The sequence below is a fragment of the Rhodotorula toruloides genome (assembly GCF_000320785.1).
Source record: "Rhodotorula toruloides NP11 unplaced genomic scaffold Scaffold14, whole genome shotgun sequence".
Classification (NCBI taxonomy): domain Eukaryota; kingdom Fungi; phylum Basidiomycota; class Microbotryomycetes; order Sporidiobolales; family Sporidiobolaceae; genus Rhodotorula; species Rhodotorula toruloides.
This window is the reverse complement of record NW_015622974.1, coordinates 295,760-316,621: the sequence shown is the minus strand read 5'-3', so window position 1 is coordinate 316,621 and position 20,862 is coordinate 295,760. Positions and strand designations below refer to the sequence as shown.

General features: G+C 61.9%; 10 protein-coding genes across 10 annotated transcripts; 4 read left to right on the top strand and 6 right to left on the bottom strand.

The window, feature by feature from the left end:
- Positions 1-259: 259 nt before the first annotated feature.
- On the bottom strand, positions 260-732 carry RHTO_01649 (uncharacterized protein; the record flags this gene model as incomplete). The annotated part of the gene is made up of 3 exons (XM_016415330.1): positions 260-376; positions 439-579; positions 646-732. 3 exons carry the CDS (start codon positions 730-732, stop codon positions 260-262), a joined length of 345 nt encoding a protein of 114 aa, XP_016272708.1.
- Positions 733-1,735: 1,003 nt separating this feature from the next.
- RHTO_01648 (F-box domain, cyclin-like domain containing protein) lies at positions 1,736-4,497 on the top strand (the record flags this gene model as incomplete). Its single annotated transcript, XM_016415329.1, has 11 exons — positions 1,736-1,898; positions 1,958-2,166; positions 2,244-2,441; positions 2,509-2,585; positions 2,644-2,729; positions 2,781-2,816; positions 2,872-3,146; positions 3,210-3,310; positions 3,366-3,416; positions 3,484-4,330; positions 4,390-4,497. 11 exons carry the CDS (start codon positions 1,736-1,738, stop codon positions 4,495-4,497), a joined length of 2,151 nt encoding a protein of 716 aa, XP_016272707.1.
- A 96-nt stretch (positions 4,498-4,593) lies between these two features.
- Positions 4,594-5,851, bottom strand: RHTO_01647 (DUF947 family protein; the record flags this gene model as incomplete). Its single annotated transcript, XM_016415328.1, has 5 exons — positions 4,594-4,745; positions 4,816-5,195; positions 5,249-5,438; positions 5,497-5,512; positions 5,573-5,851. The coding sequence occupies 5 exons, from the start codon at positions 5,849-5,851 to the stop codon at positions 4,594-4,596; spliced, it is 1,017 nt and encodes a 338-aa protein (XP_016272706.1).
- A 320-nt stretch (positions 5,852-6,171) lies between these two features.
- RHTO_01646 (uncharacterized protein) lies at positions 6,172-7,458 on the top strand (the record flags this gene model as incomplete). The annotated part of the gene is made up of 2 exons (XM_016415327.1): positions 6,172-6,336; positions 6,406-7,458. The coding sequence occupies 2 exons, from the start codon at positions 6,172-6,174 to the stop codon at positions 7,456-7,458; spliced, it is 1,218 nt and encodes a 405-aa protein (XP_016272705.1).
- Positions 7,459-7,737: 279 nt separating this feature from the next.
- RHTO_01645 (Kelch-type beta propeller domain containing protein) lies at positions 7,738-10,138 on the bottom strand (the record flags this gene model as incomplete). The annotated part of the gene is made up of 8 exons (XM_016415326.1): positions 7,738-7,837; positions 7,902-7,997; positions 8,061-8,545; positions 8,674-8,869; positions 8,937-9,357; positions 9,421-9,648; positions 9,708-9,785; positions 9,889-10,138. The coding sequence occupies 8 exons, from the start codon at positions 10,136-10,138 to the stop codon at positions 7,738-7,740; spliced, it is 1,854 nt and encodes a 617-aa protein (XP_016272704.1).
- Positions 10,139-10,623: 485 nt separating this feature from the next.
- On the bottom strand, positions 10,624-14,419 carry RHTO_01644 (DDT domain-containing protein; the record flags this gene model as incomplete). Its single annotated transcript, XM_016415325.1, has 9 exons — positions 10,624-10,755; positions 10,814-10,927; positions 10,991-11,855; positions 11,919-12,845; positions 12,929-13,205; positions 13,293-13,570; positions 13,627-13,893; positions 13,952-14,054; positions 14,125-14,419. The coding sequence occupies 9 exons, from the start codon at positions 14,417-14,419 to the stop codon at positions 10,624-10,626; spliced, it is 3,258 nt and encodes a 1,085-aa protein (XP_016272703.1).
- Positions 14,420-15,230: 811 nt separating this feature from the next.
- On the top strand, positions 15,231-17,297 carry RHTO_01643 (Dol-P-Man alpha-mannosyltransferase, glycosyltransferase family 22 protein; the record flags this gene model as incomplete). Its single annotated transcript, XM_016415324.1, has 5 exons — positions 15,231-15,521; positions 15,620-15,724; positions 15,802-16,082; positions 16,140-16,838; positions 16,916-17,297. The coding sequence occupies 5 exons, from the start codon at positions 15,231-15,233 to the stop codon at positions 17,295-17,297; spliced, it is 1,758 nt and encodes a 585-aa protein (XP_016272702.1).
- Positions 17,298-17,422: 125 nt separating this feature from the next.
- On the bottom strand, positions 17,423-18,397 carry RHTO_01642 (site-specific DNA-methyltransferase (adenine-specific); the record flags this gene model as incomplete). The annotated part of the gene is made up of 6 exons (XM_016415323.1): positions 17,423-17,503; positions 17,570-17,671; positions 17,730-18,013; positions 18,070-18,128; positions 18,192-18,270; positions 18,331-18,397. 6 exons carry the CDS (start codon positions 18,395-18,397, stop codon positions 17,423-17,425), a joined length of 672 nt encoding a protein of 223 aa, XP_016272701.1.
- Positions 18,398-18,630: 233 nt separating this feature from the next.
- RHTO_01641 (zinc finger, C2H2, LYAR-type protein) lies at positions 18,631-19,651 on the top strand (the record flags this gene model as incomplete). The annotated part of the gene is made up of 3 exons (XM_016415322.1): positions 18,631-18,633; positions 18,753-18,843; positions 18,990-19,651. 3 exons carry the CDS (start codon positions 18,631-18,633, stop codon positions 19,649-19,651), a joined length of 756 nt encoding a protein of 251 aa, XP_016272700.1.
- Positions 19,652-19,887: 236 nt separating this feature from the next.
- Positions 19,888-20,830, bottom strand: RHTO_01640 (NADH:ubiquinone oxidoreductase 12kD subunit; the record flags this gene model as incomplete). Its single annotated transcript, XM_016415321.1, has 4 exons — positions 19,888-19,923; positions 20,006-20,073; positions 20,159-20,260; positions 20,791-20,830. 4 exons carry the CDS (start codon positions 20,828-20,830, stop codon positions 19,888-19,890), a joined length of 246 nt encoding a protein of 81 aa, XP_016272699.1.
- Between the last annotated feature and the right edge of the window lie 32 nt (positions 20,831-20,862).

The window sequence follows — 20,862 nt, the reverse complement described above, 5'->3', positions numbered from 1 at the left end:
TAGGTAGTCTCGAAGGTGTACTGCAACACGCAGCGCAGATGCCAGTGGCGAAACGCTGGCGGGAAGGACGTCCGGTAGTCGCCAGCTTTCGTGTCCTTCGAGACTGTCGCTGGTGACCGCGGCTGTAAAAGCTACAGGTCAACGACACATCCGGGCGATAAGCCATGATTCAGGCGTACGGAAAGGCTCTTACCGTCCGATTTTGCTGGACTCGACCTTTCTCCGCTCCTTCCTGCTCCTTAGACCTCCTGCGCTAGCTTCACCGCAAGTCCCTCTTGCCGCGGAACTTGGCAATGTCGCCGCCGATCAAGCTGCCTGTCGCGTTAAGCTGCTTAAGCTGTCGATGACCGAGAGCGAGAAGCGTCTTTGACTTTTCCTGCGACGTTCCGCGACGGTCAGCGTGTCTCGGGCGCCTCTGCGCTGGAAGTAGGTACTCACAGATTCGACGACCCCTCTGTACCGCTCAAAGTCTCCCCTAACAAACTCGATCGTCTCCCACCTCGCCCTCGCATCGCCCAAACTCCTCGTCGCCCGAATGAACTGGCGGTACAGCGAGAGGGCGTTGGCGCGGTTGATGAACTGCGGCGGAAGAGCAGAACAGGGTCAGCAGGTGTGGCGAGCCCAGGTCTGTAGAGGGGGACGGACGTAGTCGAGGGGGAGGTCTGGCTTGTTGGCAAAGCGGGAGGTTCGGGGAGCAGCTTCCCTCGCTCGAGCAAGCAGTGTGAGCCTCATCACAGCGAGCAAGTGGCCAATCTAGCGAGGTGTGCGAGGGTGGAGAGGCCAACTCTCTCGCTGGCCTCGCTGGACTTGGTCGACCATCGACCAGCTCCTCGTAATCCGCTGGGCCGACTGTCTGCTGGTCAGAAGCTTGTTTGGCTTGTTGTAAAGCGACGTGTGCAGGTGCACTGCTCTCGCAGATCGTGCTCAGCCCGTCGTCGCCCTCCTCGATTCTCATCATCAACCCTCTAGCTGCGACTTGCAAGCCATGAGGCAGATAATGGAGCCTTTGTACCGGTCGAGGTGCTCACTCGAAACACCGACGCACTGCACACAGTGTCTCTTGACCCGTGCAGTCTACTCGAAGAGCTCTTCTCGAGGCGATTCCGTCCACGCACGACGCTGACCGTCGCTCACGCTGAGCCTGCTAGCCGTACAGAGCATTGCAGTCCTATACGCTGCGGCCCGCCTGCGCGCCGGCTGCGGGTTTCTCCTCTCCACCACGTCCGCTTCTTTCGCGATTCCGCAGAGTTTCGCCACTCTCTGTCGTTCCTCCCACCTTGCGTTGTTCGACCGACAGATGGCGAGCTTCTTTCTGACGGGCTATTTCTGACGCGGCTGAGCTGATCTTGACCACACGCAACCTTCCCGTGCGAGGCCGAAATCTCTTCGACGGCGTGAGTCCAGAGTTCCTGCTCTCACCCAGACTTCGCCTAACGCACAAGCCCGCAAACCGCTAACCATCCCGTTTGTGTGAATAGACTCGCCGGCCCGGACGTCGAGGGGTGATTGCCGTGTCAGCGAGGACAGAGGTACAGGACGTGCTGGAGAATCGCTTTCTGCGAGCGCCGATGCGCAATGGCAAGCGTGGAGCGGCTCTCCACACTCAGATAGATAGTCTCCTACCGTCACCCGCATCCTTGCGGCCATCCTCGACATGTCAACTTTCGCGGATGTCAACTCTCCTCTCTCTCGCTCCTCCCCTCCACTCGCTCTCGCCAAACCACCTCGCTTGAGCATGCCGTCTCTCAGGGAGACCAAACCGGTCTCGTACGGCGTGCCTGACCAGTTTCTCGAGCTCGAGCGCGACTACAAGCGGCAGGCGAAGGCCGCGAAGACGAAGGGGAAGAGCGGGGCAGGAGGTCAGTGCGGCGCGCAGAAGGCGAAGGGAAGCAGCAGTGGTGCGTAGCGACTGTTCCATGCTGCCAGACGCGAGCTGACTGAACGCGAACCGATGCAGCCGCCGAGCAAGACGAGAAGTCCGGCGTGGATGAGGACGAGGTCGACCAGCTCGCGTCCGACTACGACCTCGACGACGAGCTGCTCAAGCTTGCGGAGAACGGTGCGAGAAAGAAGCGAAGTGCCGCGAGGGGGAGCGGCAAGGGTGAGAAAGGCGAGAGGGCGAGGAAGGACAGGCTGTCGGCATTGCCGGACGAGATCCTACTGCAGGTGCGCCCTCTCGCAATGACATTACGGTGATGGTGCACGGGATGTGAGCTAACCCAGCGTTCGCCTTGTCGAACCAGATCCTCAATTGCACTTCTTCTCCCGCCTCGCTCCTCTCCCTCTCAATCGTCTCGCGCCGCTTCCACAAGCTGCTCACTTCGCCGGAACGGGATGATGTGTGGGAGGAAGCACGAGCGAGGGCGGGGCTGCCAGGGATGACTGGAGGCGGCTTCACGGAGAGTCAGCTCGCGGAGCTGGTGTATGGGACGATTTGCTTCGTGCGTCGCTTCTCGCTCGGACTCGGTGGAGGCGTATGTGCTCATTGACGACTCAACCCTCCTGCAGACGTGCGGAAAGACCGCTTTACGTATGCCAGATGTCTTCCTTCGCAAGCGTCTCTGCAAGTCGTGCAGGGAGACACAGTACGCCTGTCTGTCTAGCACGCTCTCTCTTCCGTGCTGACAGTCATTTTGTCGTCAGTATCGTCCGCCTCGACACACTCGACGACTCGTTCGGGCCGAAGCGCCTGCGTCAAGCTCTTCGCGATTGCACTTTGCAAAGTCGCCGTGCGTCGACACGCCCATGCATCTCTACAGCATGCTGATGACCCGTTGCAGAGTCGCCTTCGCAACCGAAGAAGCTGTCCAAGACTCGTGCGTACCGCTCGGAACGGCTCGCTCGCTGCTCGCTAATCTCGTCCTTGCGCAGACTACGGCTTCCTCCCGCACGTCCAGCAAGAACTCGGTCGCCTCCTCGTACTCGACCAGAAGGACATCAACGACCAAGAAGCCGAATACGCCGCTGCCTTCGCCAAGCAGCACCAGCTCGCCCTGCAAGGCAGGGGAATCGCTGTCGCGAGGAGTCCGACCGACTCGAGCCGGAGCGCCTACGTCTTCGACTTTGGCCGCAAGGAGGACGAGTTTGGACCGCGCGTCAAGGCCTACGTCGCGAAGAGGAGGGAGAAGCTTGCGGCGCTTGAGAAGGTCAGCCCGTTTGCCTCTCTGAGCGGTTTGCGAGCCGCTGACGATTAAACATGCGCGCCGCAGGAGAGCGGAGCTCTGTTCGAGGCCATCATTCGCCTGGACAAGGAGAAGGAGCAGCACCGCAGCGATCCCGAAACGGGGCAGCCACCTGCTCGTCGCGAAGAGTGCGTCACCGGCTGCTCTCAAACTCATCAGCCGCTCTGACCACGTCCGTAACAGCCTCGAGCGTCGCGTCCTCGCCGACGCGGAGACGGACTTCCAGAAGAGCGAGTGAGCGATTCTACTCGCCCCCGTTCTCTTCTGCGCCTGACTCGTCCGGTTCACCACCACGCTATAGTCTCGTCGAGACCTGGCTCACAGACAGGTTTGTCAACTTGGGCTCGGTCGTCACCGACGAGGAGTGGCCGGAGCTCAGGCCTCGCGTCCTGAAGGTCCTCGACTCGGTCCGCAAGAAACGCCAGTCGCTCGAGCTCAAGCTACAGCAAGCCGCCCGTCGAGATGCACTCAAGCGGTACTACGAGCAGCTGCGCCAGAACCAGCTGTCGCCCGCCGCCAGAACCTTCTTTCCACTCTTCGCCGATTTCCTCCTCTTCGACTCGACCCGCACGCTGTGGGAGCCGAAGGACGCCGTAGTCGACGAGTCGGCGTACAACGCGGCGCGCGATGCGATGGAAGACGAGATCAACGAGTGGCGGGTCGACGTTCGTTTCTATGCCCTCCAGCAGATTCTCGGCTGCACGCTCGACATCCCGCAGGACGAGGAGCTCTCGTCTGACCAGGATGCGTACGATGCCTACGACGACGGGTTCTTCGACCTCCTCACCTCCGCTCTTGTCTGCTCAATCAAGCCCTGCGTCTGCTCCGCCGAGAAGCGCCCGACATTCTTCGGCTCACTGCCCGACCTGCTCGACCATCAGCACGAAATTCACGGCGACCTCAAGCCGAGCATGACAGAGCTCTACACGAAGAAGGCGCTTACGAAGCAGCCCAAGTTCCGCTTCTCGCTGCCTCTCGAGGTCGCCAACGCCGTCGTTGCGCTATGCGAGTTGTGCGAGCTCGACGAAGAGACGGCGACTCCTGGCGACGTCGACGAGTTCTTCGAAGACGACGAGACCGCCCGCCTGCAGTGGTACAACGCGCCGCGCGAGACGCACAAGAAGAAAGAGCGGGACTGGCGGGTCATCGTGCGTACGCACTCGTTTGTCGATGCCAGGCAGCATAGCATCTGACGAGCTTCCTGCAGATGTGCCGGATCAAGCGCGACGTCGACGAGGCTGCATCCGCCAGGACGCCGCACCTAATCGCGCCGCCGGCCTTGCGCTTGTTCGCCTCGAGGCCTGACTCGGAATAGCAGGCGAAGCATTGCATCTTTCACGCTTTCAGAATTCGACTCGATTCAGGGTGAGAGCTACTCGAATGACATTGCGAGAGCGAGCGAAGCGACATCTCAGAAGCCTGCCCCAGGCCGCGTCTTCGGCATGAGCTTCTTCTCCTTCTGTGCCGTCTTCCGCCGCTTCTTGTCTATCGCCTTGTGCAGCTTCCGCTTGTCCTGCGCGAGCTCGTCGAACTTGGCCTTGAGGAAGAGCTTCTTCTTCTCGGCTGTTTGTGGGTACGGAGCAGCGAGTCAGTCACCGTGGGGATGACCAGCTAGAGGAATGGCACGACGCACTGTCCTTGAGGTAGAATGCCCGCTTGCCCTCCTTGCGCTTGTCGGCCTCGCCCTTCTTCCACTGCTGCAACGCCTCTTCCTCGCGCTCCTTGTTTCGCCTCGTCACCTCTCGGTTCTCCATCCGCTTCAGCGCCTCCTCAATCTTGTCCTTCTCTTCCTGCGGCAAGGCCCTGTTCTTCCGCGCTGCAGCAGCCGTCTTGCGCATCGTCTCAAGTTCCGCTTTCTGCTGGTCGGCGAGGAACGAGTACGACTTTTTGAAGAAGTGCTTGTTGACGGAGCCGGAGAGGGGGTCGAAGCGAGGGTCGCGCGCCTTGAGCTCGTGTGTCTCAACGACTTGGCGGACACGGCTGACAGGCTTCTTGGTGCTCATTTCCGTCGGTCTGCGAGAGCGTCCAGTCAGTAGGAAGTAACTGAGTCGAGGATCCAGACGTACGCGTGCTTGTTCGACCTGTGATGGTCATCCTCGCGCATCTTGCCCTTTCCACCCTTGCCGCCCTTCTTGCCCGTGCGCCGCACATCGCCCTCGTCTTCCGTCGCCCGCTCCTTCCCTTTGCCCTTCTGCTTCCCCTTGTTGAGCTGCTTCTGCGCCTTGAGCAGCGATGTGAAAGGAATCGAGGCGAGCTCTGCGTGAGAGGGAAGGGTCAGCTTGACAGCGACGGCAATTCTCGCCGCATCGCGCACCCTTTCCAATCGCTTCCTGTAGGAGGAATGAGTCAGTACGAAGACCTGACGGCCCTGAATGTAGCTGTATACGCACCTCGGGGTCGTCATCCTCCTCCATCCGCTCGCCTTGATCGCTCTCGTACGCCGCAACGCCATCCTCGTCTTCTTCCATCTCGTCACCGTACATGTCTTCGTCATCCTGCTGGAAAGCCGGTCGACTCGGCCCCGCCTGCCGCTCTGCCGCCCACTCATCCTCCTCTGAATCGTCGAACTCGTCTTCTGAGGGCGAGCCAGACGAGGGGGAAGCAGGTGGCGGCGCCGCGCGGGCTGTTCTACGGCTGCTGGCGGTCTTCTTGGGGATTCCAGCCGGCATCGTGCGCGTGTGAGAGCGAACGGAGGTGTACAACGGGATGTGGTGCGGGTGGGTACGAGGGAAGGGAGAAAGACTAGGGTGGACGGTGGTGGCCGTGAGCGCGCAGCAATAGCGTTTAGCGGGCTGTACAAGCTGACTCGAGCAGCCTCGTGAGGTGAGCCTCCGTCGCGGAGTCCAAACCACCGCTTGCTGAGCTCGCGAAGGGTCAGGCTCCGGCACCTCACGCGCTCAAGCTTGACGGGCCGTTGCACACGCTGCACAAGCCTCCTGGCTACGCTTGAACCGCTCGCTGCAGCCTGATTCGCCGCGAAGACTTCGCCATGCCTCTCCAACCCTCATCAGTTCTTACGCTTCCCGTCGAGCTCCTGCGCCGTATCGTGGACATGGCGGTCGACGACGGACGCTGGGAGGACCTCACGACAGTCGAGTCCCTGATGCGCGTCAGCAGAGCCTTCAACGGCATAGCGGCGCCGATCCGCTGGCGGGCGAGTCGGTACTGTCTTCACCTTGCGAGCGGGTCGAGTCATCGCTGACCGGAGACCGTTTCCGCACAGGTCATCGACCTCTACAAGCGGCGCGAGTACACCGAGGACGAGTTCTTCGACACCTTCTCCGAGCGGACTTGCAGCCTGTTCCGCCGACTCGAGGCGAGCGGGCCGCACTGGAGCGGCGCTCTGTCCGACACGCAGCAGACTACCTACACCAACATCTACCTTCGCTTGCCGAAGGTGGAAGACATCGCCTTCTGCGCTGTTGCCGAGGAGGCGAAGAAGCTTGTCTACCCTCGCCTCACGCACTTCTTCGCCGACGCAGGCCTTCCGCGCTACGCCATGACGCCCAACGAGACCGACAATCCCAGAAGCAAGATCGATTACGACGGACTCGCCCTGCTTGACCCGATTAGAGTCACTTCCGTCGTTGTGGTCGCAATCTTCGTTTCCGGCGCTCTCGAGGCGGTTCTGTCCCGCCTCTCGTCCTTCACCGCCATCGGAGAACTTCATATCTCGATGCAGTTCGGCACGATCTTTAACTTGAGCAGTCTTGCGGCTGTCCGATCGCCGCTGCGTGCGCTCACTCTCGACACCGAAGGATGCGTCAGCATGTGCCGTACGCTCGTCCAGCTTCTCGCGGCCTATCAAGACACGATCGAATACCTCAAAGTCAGCGCCCTCCTCGTGACCGACCCGAACTGCCCTCGCCCTTCCCTTCCTCGCCTCCGTCACCTCGTCGCCAAAGTTCCTGAACCCGTCGGCTTCGCCTCTCTCTTCACCTCTTCGCCAATCGAGATTCTCGACCTCGCCATCTTGTCACCGTACGGACCGCTTGGCAACTCGCTCGCCGACACGGTTCACCAACTGCGCAATACCCTCGAGATCATCATGGTCGACGCGCAACTGCTCGGCTCGCCCGCCACCGATTTCGGCAATCTGCCCGAGCTATGGAAGGCTGACGGTATCGGATGCATCATACCGCTGAAGGAGGACCCCTTCTGGATGAAGGAGATTCGCCACTTCGACGAGTTCCAGCGGGCGAAGAAGGTCGGCGGCATCGGCATCATCTCGGACGACATGTTGCACGGCGGATGGGAGCTCGTGAGGGAGTACTAGACGGGCGGGATCGCTTAGTTCGGGGAGCTGTAGAAACGGACGTGTAGAAACGGGACTGGAAACGCTTTGACCGGAACGAACATCTTTCGCATCTTCGCTTCCGAGTCGAGGAGAGAACTCGCTTTGATACTAAGTGTCTACTGCAGGCACTGACAAAATAGCGCGAGAGGTACAGTGAAAGAGCCAGCGCGCGAGGAAATAGGAACGTCTAGCGATGGGTACAGATGGGGGAGAAACGACGAACGAAGCCCAGTCGCGAAAGAGTGAGAGCATGTGTATTTAGCCGTCGTCGGCGTTGACGACGCGCAGCTCGCGCTTCGGAGCGAGGCCGGTTGAGATGAAGGTGTCGAGGCCGCGGGTCTGCTCCTCGACGTCGTCGCTGCGAACAGAACGATACTGTCAGCCATACAGCGCTGAACTAGAGCGAGAGAATGACGACGCACTCTGCGGGACCGAGATGGCCTTGACCCGATCCGCTGCCGCGCCTGTCCCATCCGTACGGCGGGAATGGTGCTCCTGAACCAACCGAGTCGCGGTGTCTGCGGCGCGCGAAAGCGTCAGCCACTCGCATCAACACCAAGATAGGACCAAGAGAAACGCACTTCTCGTAAGGGAATCCAAAACGTCCGCTCGAGCTGCCCGAGTCGGACCTTCCCGGACTCGCGCCCATCGCAAACCGTTCCTTCTCGTGCTCGTCAGCCGCATCGTGTCTCTTCTTCTTTCGCGCGAGGAGGAAGAGGATGAGTGCGAGGAGCGCGAGCGCCGCGACGCCGCCTACTACGCCTCCTGCGATGGCGCCGACGTTCGTTGACGACCCACCGCTGCCGCCGCCGCTCGTGCTTCCGCCGTTGGTCGAGCCGCCGTTTCCGCCCGTCGCGCCGCCCGGCGTGCTAGATCCCGAAGACCCACCCGTCTTACCCGACGTGTCGGGGTCCTTGGTCCCGTCTCCTCCCGTCGCCGACCCAGCGCCCGACGAGGAGTAGCCCGTCCCGATTCCGCCAGTGATGTTGGCGACGAGCGAGGGTGTCGAGAAGACGGTGTGAGACTTGAAGTTGCTTTGCCAGGTCATTGACGAGGTGTTGAGGACCTGCGAAACCACAAGAGCCTTTGTTAGCACCGTGCGCCTCTGTCTCACGTCGCAGATGGCTCAAACGAGTCGAAGCGACGACTGGAGTATCGGCGAGCTCACAAAGATCCCGGGCTGTCGCAAAGCACATCCGACCTCGTCAACCCGCCGACAACGACCAACTGATTGCCCGCCAACGCGCACTGATGACCCGCCCGTCCGGCCGGCGCGCCAGGGAGGTTATCACCGACGTAGGTCCAGGTGTAGGTGTAGTTCTGGATCGTGAGGGTGTAGATTGCCGAGTCGCGCGCGGTTTGGTTCAGTTGTTGACCGCCGTAGATGATGCTGCGTCGAGACGAGTGTCAGCGAGGCACAGAGCGAGAAGCCAAGGAAGAGGGAAAGGCAAATGCACATGTGGTGCGTCTCGACGCCGTGAACTTTGGCCGACGCCCTCACGGCGCAATGATTGATCCTCGACCCCGGCCTCGCCCCGAGCGTCGACTGCTTCGTCCACCCTCCGCTTCCGATGTCATACACGTCCAACACCGCTCCGTCTTCGACATACTGCGTCGACGTCGCTCCACCAATCGAGACCAGGATACCCTTGCTGTTCGTCCCGAGATTCGGAACGTACGAGAGCGTCCCGTCTGCGCGCGAGAGTGGGTTACTCTCGGGCGTCGAGGCGTTCGAGGTGTGGCCCGAGCCGGAGAAGGACGTGATGTTCTTGAAGGTTTGCGAGCCGAGGTCGAATTGGACCATCGAGGAGAGGTAGATCCGGTCGATTTGGTTCGACCAGCCTTGCGTCGTGTGGTCGTCTTGGTGCCCGTAGCTGTCTGCGGGCGGCAAGAACCTCGTCAGTGCAGGCGAGTTGAGAAACGAGCGAGAGGGAAACGCACAGAAAGCGAGGTTATCCCCGTTCGCTCCCAAGCCGGGCACGATCGCGGGCTGACCTTCCGCTGCGTTCCCGACCTGATCGCCCTTCGTCTGGACGACACTCCATTCGTTGGAGGGGATGTCGTAGACGAACGTGCGCGCGTCGGGCGGAGGGACCGTCGGGGTGTCTTGGTACTGCCCGCCCCACTGGTAGAGCTTGTTTCCGTCTGACGACGTCCAGAGCGCGCCGACTGGGAGGACGAGACGTTGTCAGTATGGGTGAGAGAGGGGAAAGGGGAGGGAGACGGACGAGCGACGGCGGGAGGGTACGAGTAGTTGCCCGTGTCCTTCTGCACGAGCTTGAGCGGCGGCGTCCCCGTGTCCCAATCTGTCCAGTTCGGGTGTCAGTGTGCGCCCTCTTTCTCAGAGAGCCGAGGACTTCGGATAATCCGCCGAGCAGGGACGGAGGCTCGAGAGGGAGAGGAACGCACCCTGGTCGAGCGGCAACGACACGAGCGCGTTGGTCCACAAGTTGCTCGTCTGACCCTGACTGGTCATGGCCTCTCCTCCATAGTACCACAACGTCGAAGTCCCGTTCCCGTTCGAGTCGGAGGGCGAGTTGGCGACGGCCGCCTGGCCTGACCAGCGGAAGCACGGGGTTGGCTGAGGCTGCGACTGGGCTGATGCGGCTGTTGCGGATGCTAGGAGAACCAGGAAGGCTGTCCATGTTGGCCGTGCCATGGTGGGTGAGGAAGCAGGCCAAGAGAGGGAGAGGAGGCTCGAGAAGGGGGTCGTGGGTCGCGCGGGTGTCGCGGGCAGTCGGTGTGGGATGCTGTGGCAGTCTCTGTCGTCGTTTCGAGTGCTGTCGAGTGAGCTCTATCGTCGTTTGAGCGTGGCGACGGCGACAAGAGCGAGCGGACGACCCACTTTGCCGTGTGAGAGCCAAAACCGTCATCGTTTGCGAGCACTCTGCCAGGATGCCCGCCAACTTGCACAGCAGCACTGCCGTATTGCTCAGAGTCTACTGCAGTGTTATTCAGCCAGCAACGAGGCCGTTGTCGACGACGACACTCGCTCGTTCCGCTCAGCGAGGCGGTGCAGCCAGGTTGACAATCTCGAGCAAGCGAATAGACTATGCAAGCAAGCAAGCGACTACCACACACACACACAAAAACATGCGAGAGAGAGTACACAACCCCATTCAAGCGAAGACACAACGACGAGGCTCAGAAGCGAGCGATCTGGTTCCGCCAGCCCATGTACGTCCTGTCGGGCTCGGGCTCCTGCCGGTCCTTGCGACTCGCGCGCCGCTTGCCAGGCGGGGCTTCGTACCGCGGCAACTCGGGGTTGGCGGCGTCCTGCGCGGTGAGGCGGGGTCAGCACGGTGAGAGCGAGTGTGGATGAACGCGCACGCACGTAGCGACGTTGTTCTGCGCCGGCGGTGATGAGTGGACGCCATTTCTGGATCGCCGTCTTGAGCGCGAGCTCGCGCGTGCCCTTGCTGTTGAGCCAGGCGATGAGCGAGTCGAGCTGGAGAGCCAAGACGTCAGCAGAAGCTCAAACTGCCAAAGCGAATGAGCGGACGGCACACACCTGCTCGTCGTCCTCGTAGTACGCCCACTCGTTGACGCCCAGCAACTGCTCCGGCTCCTCGACCACCTCCTCCCTCATCCTCCTCTCCCTCGCGCCCTTCTCCCCCTCCTCCCCCTTCTCCCTCACATCGCAAATAACCTCCCAATCCTCCTCGCTCGGGCCCTGCACGAAAAGCCTTCCCGTCCCGTACGTGACGACTTCCTCTCCCGCCGAATTGGGCACGACGAGGTCCATCCCGCCAATCCCGTCGAACCACCAGTACCGGCAGTGAAACCGGTCCTTGCCGAGCGGGCGACAACGCGCGACACCCTGGTATCGCCTAAACTCGCGATCGACAAAGTCGTCCTTGTGCGCGTTCTGGCGCATCAAGTCCTCGATCGTCGGCGGAGCGCGAGGGACGTCTTTCGTCGCTCCTGTCCCACTCGTCAAAGTTCGTGCGCGAGGCGTACCCGACCCTGACGCGACAGACCCCGCCCGCCCACTTCCACCCTCCTGCAACTTCTCCAACCGCTTCTCCTCGAGCGCAGCCTGCCGACGCGAGAGGTACGAGATCGAGCCTGCCTCGGAGGGGGCGACAGACCGCTCGTCGTCGTCGTCCGACGCGAGCTGGTCTTCTTCCTCGTCTTCGTCGGCGCCGGCCGAGGGCTTGACGGACGCCGCGCGCGAGGGCGTCTCGGTCGCCTCGGAGGGCGCGCGGGACGTCGAGCCGTTTGCTGCAGGAGCGGGCGGAGCGGCAGCGGGCGTGGCGGAGGGCGTAGAGGTACCGTTCGCGGGGGCGGGCGTGGCCGAAGCGCCGCCGTTGAGCGATGTTGCGGCGGCGGGCTCGATCTTGCCGCCGGCGTCGAGGATGGCCTTCTTCTCGATGCTGCCAGTGCGCGAAGAGTCATCAGTCTGTGTTCCAGAGGAAGAGAGAAACGAGAAGACGCACAGCGCCTTCTTCTCCTTGTTGACATCCGCCTTGACCTTCCTCAACTCGGTCAACCTCGCATCCGACTCGTCGACAAAGCTCCTGACGACTTTTGAGCCCATGACGAGGGTGCACAGGTACGCGACGATGTCGAGTTTGTCCTCGAGCGCGAGAGAAAAGTACTGAGGCTCGGCATCGTAGTCGCCGGCTTTCGTCGAGGGCGAGTCGGCGGCGGGAGGAGGGGTGCCGAGTTGGTCGACGTCGTCGCGCTGATCGGGCTGGTCCTGCTTGGTTGTCGAGGACGCGGGCGGGTTCATCTCGGCATCCCCAGCTTCGCCGCCCTCCTCCTCCTTCTTCGGCTTGACGTCCGCCTCCGCCTCCTCCTCGTCTCCAGGGTACCAATCCTGCTTCGGGAGCGCCGGGTGGCCCTTGAAGAGGTGCCTCATGATCCTCACGAAATTCGGCATATGCACCGGTCCACCGCGCTGACACAACGCTCCGATGAGGTGCTTCTCCCACCCCTCGCGCTTGTCCGCACTCTTGAGTTTCGCCTGCCGGTCCCACCGCTTCGCGTGCGAGATCCCGAGCCGGACGAGCTTGTTTAGCTCGGACTCTTCGTACGGGATTTGCTCGTACTCGACCGTCCCGTCGCGCTCGGCTCCCGCTGCCGCTCCTGCTCCGTCCGCAAGCTGATCGTCGCCCTCCGCAGCCGGCGTACCAGGCTCCTCTCCCGCCGCCGCCGCCGCCGCAGCAGCAGCAGCCGCCCCTCCACGCCCATACGAAGGCACGGCCGTCGTCGACCCGAGGACGCGCGAGTTGTCCGTCCCGATGATGTTGGTGAGCGAGGCGTGGATCTCGGTGAGGAGTGTGCAGCGAGGGTGGGCGTGCGGGTGGTTGAGCGCGCCGGCGTAGTCGTCGAGCGAGAAGGGCGAGATGTTGAGTGCTTTGCTGTGAGTCCACCAACCAATTTCATCAGTCTTCGCTCGGCACAAGATGCCGCACGACGCGATAGAAGAGTCGCGGGGACTCACGAGAAGACGTTGAGCATATTCCACGTCTCGACAAAGCGATCAAAGTTCTCCTCGGGCACGAGCAGATCCCTCTTCGGCTGAGGCTTGGGCGGAAGGGTCGGCAACTCCGAGTTGACGCGGCGCAAGACACGGCCGTCGATGATCGACATGGGGTCGAGGTCGAGGTCTTCGATCGGGTACTTGATGGGTTTCTTGGTCGATTCGGACGGGACGGCGCCGACTGTTGAGGCGCGGTCGAGGGGCGTCGAGGCGGATGCGGGAGTCGCGGAGCCGTCGACTGCGCAGGCGGAGCCAACCTTCACGTCAGCCTCCGTCTCTCGCGAGGACGAAGAGAGAGAAAAGGCCGCTCGGGCGCCCAACTCACCCGTCTTCCTCCTCTTGGCCGGTCCCTGCTTCCCCTCCCCCTCCTCCCTCTCCTTCCCCGCTCCACCTCCCTCCCCCGCCTTCCTCCGTTTCGCCAACTTGGCCTCCCTAGCCTTGCGGTTCCTCTCCTCGATACTCCCGCTCTGTTCGAGGGGGATATCGAATGCCCGCGCGATAGAGGGCTTGACGATCCACGGTGCGCCGATTGAGGCGTCCCGCATCAGGCATTCGCGGAGGTAGCGCTTGAGGATGGATTTCGAGAAGGCGAGGCGGTCGCGTCTGACGCATACCTATCATCAGCAGCTTCTCGAGGGAAAGGGAGGAATGGGACGCACGAGAGAGAGCGATGCTTAACCTCCATCGTACTCCCCTCAAACTTGCCCTCCTCGTCCATCAACTGCAACGTATAGAGGTACTCGTCCGGGTCATCTTCGGCCCGCGCAGTCTTCGGATCAATGTTCATGTCGACGCCGGTCTTGTGTGCGGCCGAGGCGTAGAGCGAAGAGGTGTCTGTGGAAGAGGTCGAGGGGCCGGAAGAGGAGGAGGCGACTTGGTCGCGGATGTTTTGCGGGGGAAAGACGTTCGAGATCAAGGCGAAGTACCTACCACGCATCCCCATCAGCTCCGGAGGGGAGAGGGAGGAAGAAGGAGCAAACGCACTTGTCGCCGGCGATGTCGACAAAGACCTTTTCGTCCTTGAAGTAGCGGTCTTTGTAGCGGTCGTAGACGAGGTCGACGAGCGAGTCGAGGCGGCCCATGACCTCTGCGCGAAGCGGGCGAGCGTCAGCGAGTCCGGGCAGAGTTAAACAGGCGGAGGACGCGTGGGAACGCACGGAACTGGACGCTGCCGAGGACCTTGCCCTTGAGCGCGTCGGGGAACCGCTCGCGAACGACCTTGCTCTCGGCCTTTTCCGACTGGAGCGCCGAGAAGTAATCCAACCCGCTCTTTCCCGAGTACTCGCACTGGAACTGGCGGGTGAGGAGGAACGTCAAGCGGGCTGCGTACTGTTCGTAGTCGAGGAAGATTTCGCCTGTCGCTTTGAGGTAGAAGACGGGCGAGGTTGGGGAGAGGCCGTCCAAGGGGGGCAGGGGGAGGAGCGCGACGGGGCGGCGGCGGAGGAGGGGCATGGTTGTGCGAGATGTCAATCCGCGACGAGGGTGAGGGTGGGAGTGGTGAGTGGACTGGCGAGTGTCAAGGCGCGGGAAAGGAAAGCGTGCGGGAGAGAGAGGGTGACGCCTTGGTGAGTGGGCCAGTCAGAACGAGGGGGGTTGCGAGTCGGGGTGCGAGGCGATGAAAGGTCAACGGCGGAGAGTGCAGGCGGGGTGGGTACGCTGTCCTAGTGTTTGTGAGTCCAATGGAGTGGTTGCTCGAGCTGTGCGGCGCGAGAGTGGCTGAGCAGCGAGTCGAAGGACGTGGACGGGAGGGTGGACGGGCGGGGTGAGAGGTGTGGACGAGGAGGATGAGGGCAAGGGTGCGACTGGTTCGACAGTGTGTGGGTCAAGTTGCGTGGGCTGGTGCTGCACTCGAGCACGCGCACGACGCCGTGGATGCGCTCGCGGGAAGCAAACGACGACGACGAGCACCGACGCTGGCCAACCCCCGTCCCTCGCTCCCCGCTTGTAACTCTCCCTTCCATTACAAAGTTTGTATTCATCATTACTATTCAGACTCATTACCACTCCCTGCCCTTCGCTTGTAGTGCTCTCCGCTCGACTGTGCACGGCTCGGCTTAGCTCTGCCAGCACCCACTTTGGCCCGCTGTCGTCCTGCTCGCCCCTGCCACCCTCCGCGACCGCATACACGCACTCTCGCTCACCCTTCCATTTCCTCGCGCTCTCTCCTGCTCGACACGCGCTATAGATCTGATACGCTGTGCCGTACGCGAGATCCTTGCTAGACTGCGCAGCGTCTGGCGCTCACCCGGCCGGACCCGCGCGCATGCCCCACCCCTTCCTCCTCGCCCTCCCACTCCGTCTCCTCTCCGCCCTCCTCTCCCGCGCTTTCTTCCAGCCAGACGAATACTACCAATCCCTCGAACCCGCCTACTCCCTCGTCTTTGGCCCGCACGCAGGAGCGTACGAGACGTGGGAATGGAGGGTCCGACATGAGAGTGAGGGAGCTTGGTGGGAAGGCGGAAAGGGGGGGATTAGGAGTCCGCTCGGGGTGGTGGTGAGTGCGGGAGTGTACTGGGTGCTGAAAAGGGCGGGATGGGACGACGGAGAGTGGATGGTGCGTGCGAAGACATCCCTTCTCTCTCTTGCTCTTCCTTGCGGGGCAGGCCAGTTCTTGCTTGCGATGAGCTGAGTTGATCAGATCGGCACGCACAGGTCCTCGCGCCCCGACTCGCTCAGGCATGCATCGCCGCCTCGATGGACGTCGCCTTCGTCCGTCTCTCCTCCCGAATTCTCGGTCCAGCCTACACCAACGCAGCAGTGCGTCGTCGCCCTTCTCCTGAGCTACACAACTCGCGGCGCTAACTCACGCAACGCTTCTCGCGACTTACCCGCAGCTCCTCACAACCCTCACCTCCTTCTTCCACTTCTTCACCGCCTCCCGCACGCTCTCCAACAGCACCGAAACCGCTCTCACAGCCTGGGCTCTCCGGTACTGGCCCTGGGACGCCGCCGACACGTCAGAGTCGTCCTTGCCGATCGCGCTGGGGTTTGCGGCGTTAGCGACGGTGTTGAGGCCTTCGAATGCGGTCGTTTGGGTGTGGATTGGGGGATGGTTGTTCGTCCAGGCTGGGGGGAGGAGGAGGTGGTACATCATCCGTGTTGCTGCGCACATCGGGTACGTCCCACTGTCCCTCTCTCCCCCGTGCAAAGCTAACCTCGCCGCGCTGCGCAGCCTCCTCGCTTCCCTCTTCTCCTTCACGCTCGACACCCTCTTCTACCGCACCCCAACATTCACCCCCCTCCGTTTCCTGCACACCAACGTCTTCCGCTCCATCTCGCTCTTTTACGGCTCGAACTCGTCACACTTCTACCTCTCCCAGGGCGTCCCGATCCTCCTTCTTACTCAACTCCCGTTCTCCCTCCACGGACTGTCAGCGCGGCGCTGGGAAGGCGTGAGGAACCCTCGAGCACTAAGAGCGCTCAGGTGGACGCTCGCGGGAACGATCGGGACCTACTCGCTCCTCTCGCATAAGGAATGGAGGTTCATACACCCCCTCCTTCCCGTGATGCACCTCTTTGTCGCGCTCTCACTCGTCAAACTCTCCTCCTCTCCTCCTCCTTCGACCTCTCGGTGGTCCCGAACGACCCGCGTCCGTCCAACATACACAGCACTCCTCTTCCTCTCCCTCCTCCCAGCAACTTACCTCACCTCCTTCCACGGGCTAGGCCAAACCCGCGTCTCTGCGTACCTCCGCTCGCGGGTGGGAAGGGGAAGGAGCGTGGGTTGGTTGATGCCGTGTCATTCGGCGGGGTGGGGGGCGCATCTTCACACCAGGGAATGGGGACGTCGGGTACGGGATCTTGAGGTGAGCGGGAAGGGGGAGGGAGAGAAGGGAGGGATGTGGATGATTACTTGCGAACCGCCTCTCGAGTGCGTTTCTCTCTCTCTCTCTACCTCTCTCGCGTGCGTGGAGAAAGTGGACTGATTGGATTGGTACGCGAGTGCAGCGGTCAAGACCCCTCGACGTACCAAGACGAGACAGACCACTTCTACGCCTGTCCCTGCACGTTCCTCTCCACCCGCTTTCCTCCACTCGTCAATCCCTCCTTCCCCTCTCCCTCACCCTCCACCTCAGAGTACACCTGGCCCGCTCACCTAATCCTCTTCTCCTCCCTCCTCTCTCACCCCTGCCCCTCCCAATCCCCCTTCGACAACATCGAGGTCCTCCTGAGGGACAAGGGATATGGAAGGGAATGGAGCGCGTGGAATACGCTCAATGGGTGGCATGAGGATTGGAGGAGGAGGGGGAGGGTCGAGGTTTGGAGTTGGCGGGCTTCGGGTGTCGATGGGGCAGGCGGAGGCGGTAGAGAGGGGAGGGAGGAGGGGTGAGGGTAGATGGAGGGTGAGGGTAGATGCGCCTCGTCTGGACAGAGCGCAATGGTTGATGCGCCAGCGAGGATGGCGACGTTGTGAGCACTCGTGGCTGGTCGCTTGTGGGCGACGTGAGAGCTGTCTCAAGGTGCGCCGGTGCGATCTGGTCGCGAGAAGCGCAAAACATGCAGGTGCTCCCGGCCCGCCCGTCGTTTTAAGACGATCTGCGCACCGAAAAATCCTTCATCAGCTTCGGATCTGGCTTGACGAGGGAGGGAACGGGAACGCACCTCTCCCTCGAGTCCGCGCGCTTGCATGTCGGCTATGATAGCGAGCGGTTTGTTTTCTGGCACCGCGACGAGGTAGAATAGCCCGCGGTCGGAGAGGAGGGTCTGTAGAACCGCCGCACAAACTCAGCTCATCTTCTTGAATGTCAGCGGACAGACGCACGTCGACCTGCTCCGACACCCGATTCGTAACCCTCATCCCGCCCACACCCCCAGCCCAGCTCTTCTCAATCCGCTTCCCCTCCTCACCCTGCGCCTCAACCACCTCCTCGTCCTCCGTCTCAACATAAGGCGGGTTGAAGACCAGTACGTCAACTTGGTGTGTTAGGCGAGGGAGGAGGGCGGAGGTCAGGTCTGTGAGGATCGGGTTGAGCGGGACGGAGTTGCGGGAGGAGGTGAGGAGGGTGCAGCGGCAGGCGTGAGGGTTTAGGTCGGTTGTTAGGTAGACTGTGCGAGAAAGAATGTCAGTAAAATGACATGAGAAGATTAAGGAGAGTTCGCACGAGCGGAAGAAGGACCGCAGATTGCGCCGAGGAAAGCGGAGACGCAGCCGGACCCAGACCTGTGGGCAACATAGACTCGTCAGAGGGTGCCCAGGCTTCCCCGTCATTCGTAGATGCCTCACCCGATCTCGAGGCAGACCCTGCTACCCTTGAGCAGTTCCGCATCCTGTTCGAGGGCGTCGAGGAGGATGAAGGTGTCCTCTGAGTGCACAATCCTTGTCAATCGCGTGATCGGCGGACACGAGACGGAGGCGAACTCACCTGCGGGCTCGTACACGTTCTCAAAGTCCGCCGCGCTGAGGTGCGAGGTGATGGGAGTGGGGATCATCCTCGTCGACTGATGAAGGTGGAGAAAGCGAGAGGGGCAGCTCGTGGCGAGTTGGCGAGACGAGCGCGGGTGGCAGAGTGTTCCTGAGCCAGCAAGGGAGCTGATCACGCTCGTCAGAGCAGCGCAAGACGCAGTCAGCGAGGGTGTGGAGGGGCAGACGCTTGGACTTCGCTTCTCTCGCTCGTTCACTGACCTGGCTACCGCCTCGCATACCTCTTGACGGCTCATTGACGATGGTGCGCTTCCTTGTAGACCTCGCTCAAGCGAACACAGCACTCACGCGGCTCTCCCGCTCCTTCCCTCCTGCTCTCCACACCGCCTCGACTCGCTTCCATCCCCACCCTCATTACAACAGGTCTCTTTCTCCTGCGAAGGCTGCGGCGATGTCCTGAAGAAGGGGAAGCTGGACCAGCACGCTGGGCGATGCAGGAACGCTTACTACACTTGTATGTCCGCGTTTCCCCTCTTGCTGCGAGTCCCTCGCTTCCAGCCGGTGCGGCTTTTCGTCTCGCCACGGTTGGATAGTACAGCGGACTGAGCGGCAAGAAGGCTGGAGAGGCGCGACTGCCACTCACGCGCTCGTCGCTTACAGGCATCGACTGCAACACGACTTTCGAGGGCACCTCGTACCGCTCGCACACGTCCTGCATCACCGAGGAGGAGAAGTACCAGAAGTCGGTGTACAAGCCTCCCAAGGGCAAGAAGGGCAAGCAGCAGCAGCAGCAGCAGCAGCAGAACGGACAGCAGGAGCAGAAGAAGGAGGAGCAGCAGCCTGTCGCTTCCACCTCGACTGCGGAGGCTGCGGCGCCGGCGGCTGAGGCGAACGGGGATGTGAAGGCGGAGAAGAAGCGTGCGCGGGAAGAGGAGAAGCGTGAGGAGAAGGTTGTGGAGAAGCAGAGTGAGGAGAAGGGCGGCGCAAAGGCGGAGGACGAGCCGGCCAAGAAGAAGAAGAAAAAGTCGAAGAAGAGCAAGGATGCGGCGGCATCGACCGACGACGCGGCAACCGCAGCAGCAGCACCCGAACCCGCGACGAACGACACCTCCGCTCCCTCCCTCACCACCTTCCTCACCGACTTTGTCACCCCCCTCCTCAAGGCCGACGAGAACGTTTCTCTCGCATCGCTGCGGCAAAAGGTTGTCGAGGCTGCGAAGGAGAAGGGCGTCAAGGAGAGTGAGAAGGACGTTGAGGCGAAGTTGTGGGAGGGCTTGAAGGTTGGCGGCAAGAAGGGCAAGGTCCGCGTCGAGTTTGCGTAGACGGGCGGTCCCTGTATCAGCATCGTTCGCATTGCCTCGTTGCGCCTGCTGTCGGAGCCGATGGCCTCGAGCCTGAGCGCTTGGTGCACGCTTTGCTCGTCGAGCGAAGCGTCCTGTCTCCGCCTCCTCTGCTCCTGACTCAGCAACCCCGCTCACCCAGCATGCGAAGAGATACGAAAGCAAATCCCTGCGCATTACAGCCCGCCGAACAACTGCCCGAGCCCGTACTCGTCCGCTCATGACTTGAAATCCAGCTTAGTGTAGCCCTCGAGCTGCGGTCGCCAAGAAGCGAAGCAGTTCACCAGTCAGCATGCAAGCGCTGGACCTACCGAAACGGACGCAACCGCGACGCACCCGGTTTGTCCGCAGCATGTCGAGGTATCGCTCCGTCAAGTGGTGGCACTGCTCGTAAGCGTTGACGCCTGTCAAGCGACCCCCAAACTGACGATCAGCTCTGCAGCCGCGGAGGCTCGGGAAGAGCCGAAAGACGTCAACGCCGCGACGCACCCTCAGTTCGCCAGCACTTTGCCAACTCCTCGCGGACGATGCGAGTCTCCATGACGCCGATCCAGTCCTGGCGGATCTTCTCGTCCCGTGACTGGAGGATCTCTGTTAACGCACGATTGTTGAAGAAGGCGGGACAAGGGGAGGAGGGGAGGAGGGGAGAGTGGGCGAGAAGGAAGAGAGGAAAGGTCAGCTTCGTTCGTTGTGCCGCTCGCACTCGTTCAAGAACTCCTGATAGGGGGCTAGCCGTCCCGCAGAGCCATCTCCGCCAGCCTCTAGCGCATCTGCCGGGTCCAGGAGGAGCGGAACAATGACAGGGCCTGAGAAGCCTTGCGGCCTGTCCAGCTTCCTGCATCGCCGTATGTGGACCAGCGCACTCTTCTGCAACCATCTGCTAGCCCTGCCTCGTCCTCGTTGCGATCGACCCGATGAGAAGACGAGGCGTCCCAAGTTCCGCTCCTCCCGCTTAGATGCCCGCCTGACTGGCCTGGCGCTCCCTTGAATCGTGCCTGACCCGATCTCAGGGCCTGCAGCAGGTCGCGCGGCGAGAGCGCGCCCTGCCGGACTGTCCGCTGGGCGTCTCGCTCGGGGAGGAGTTGCGGAACAAGGAGACGACGCTGGCGGGCGAGACTGACCGCGGTAGTTGTCGGGGATAGCAGACTGAGGGACAGGCATCGTGCACGAGCAGCTCTGGCGGAGTGGGAGCG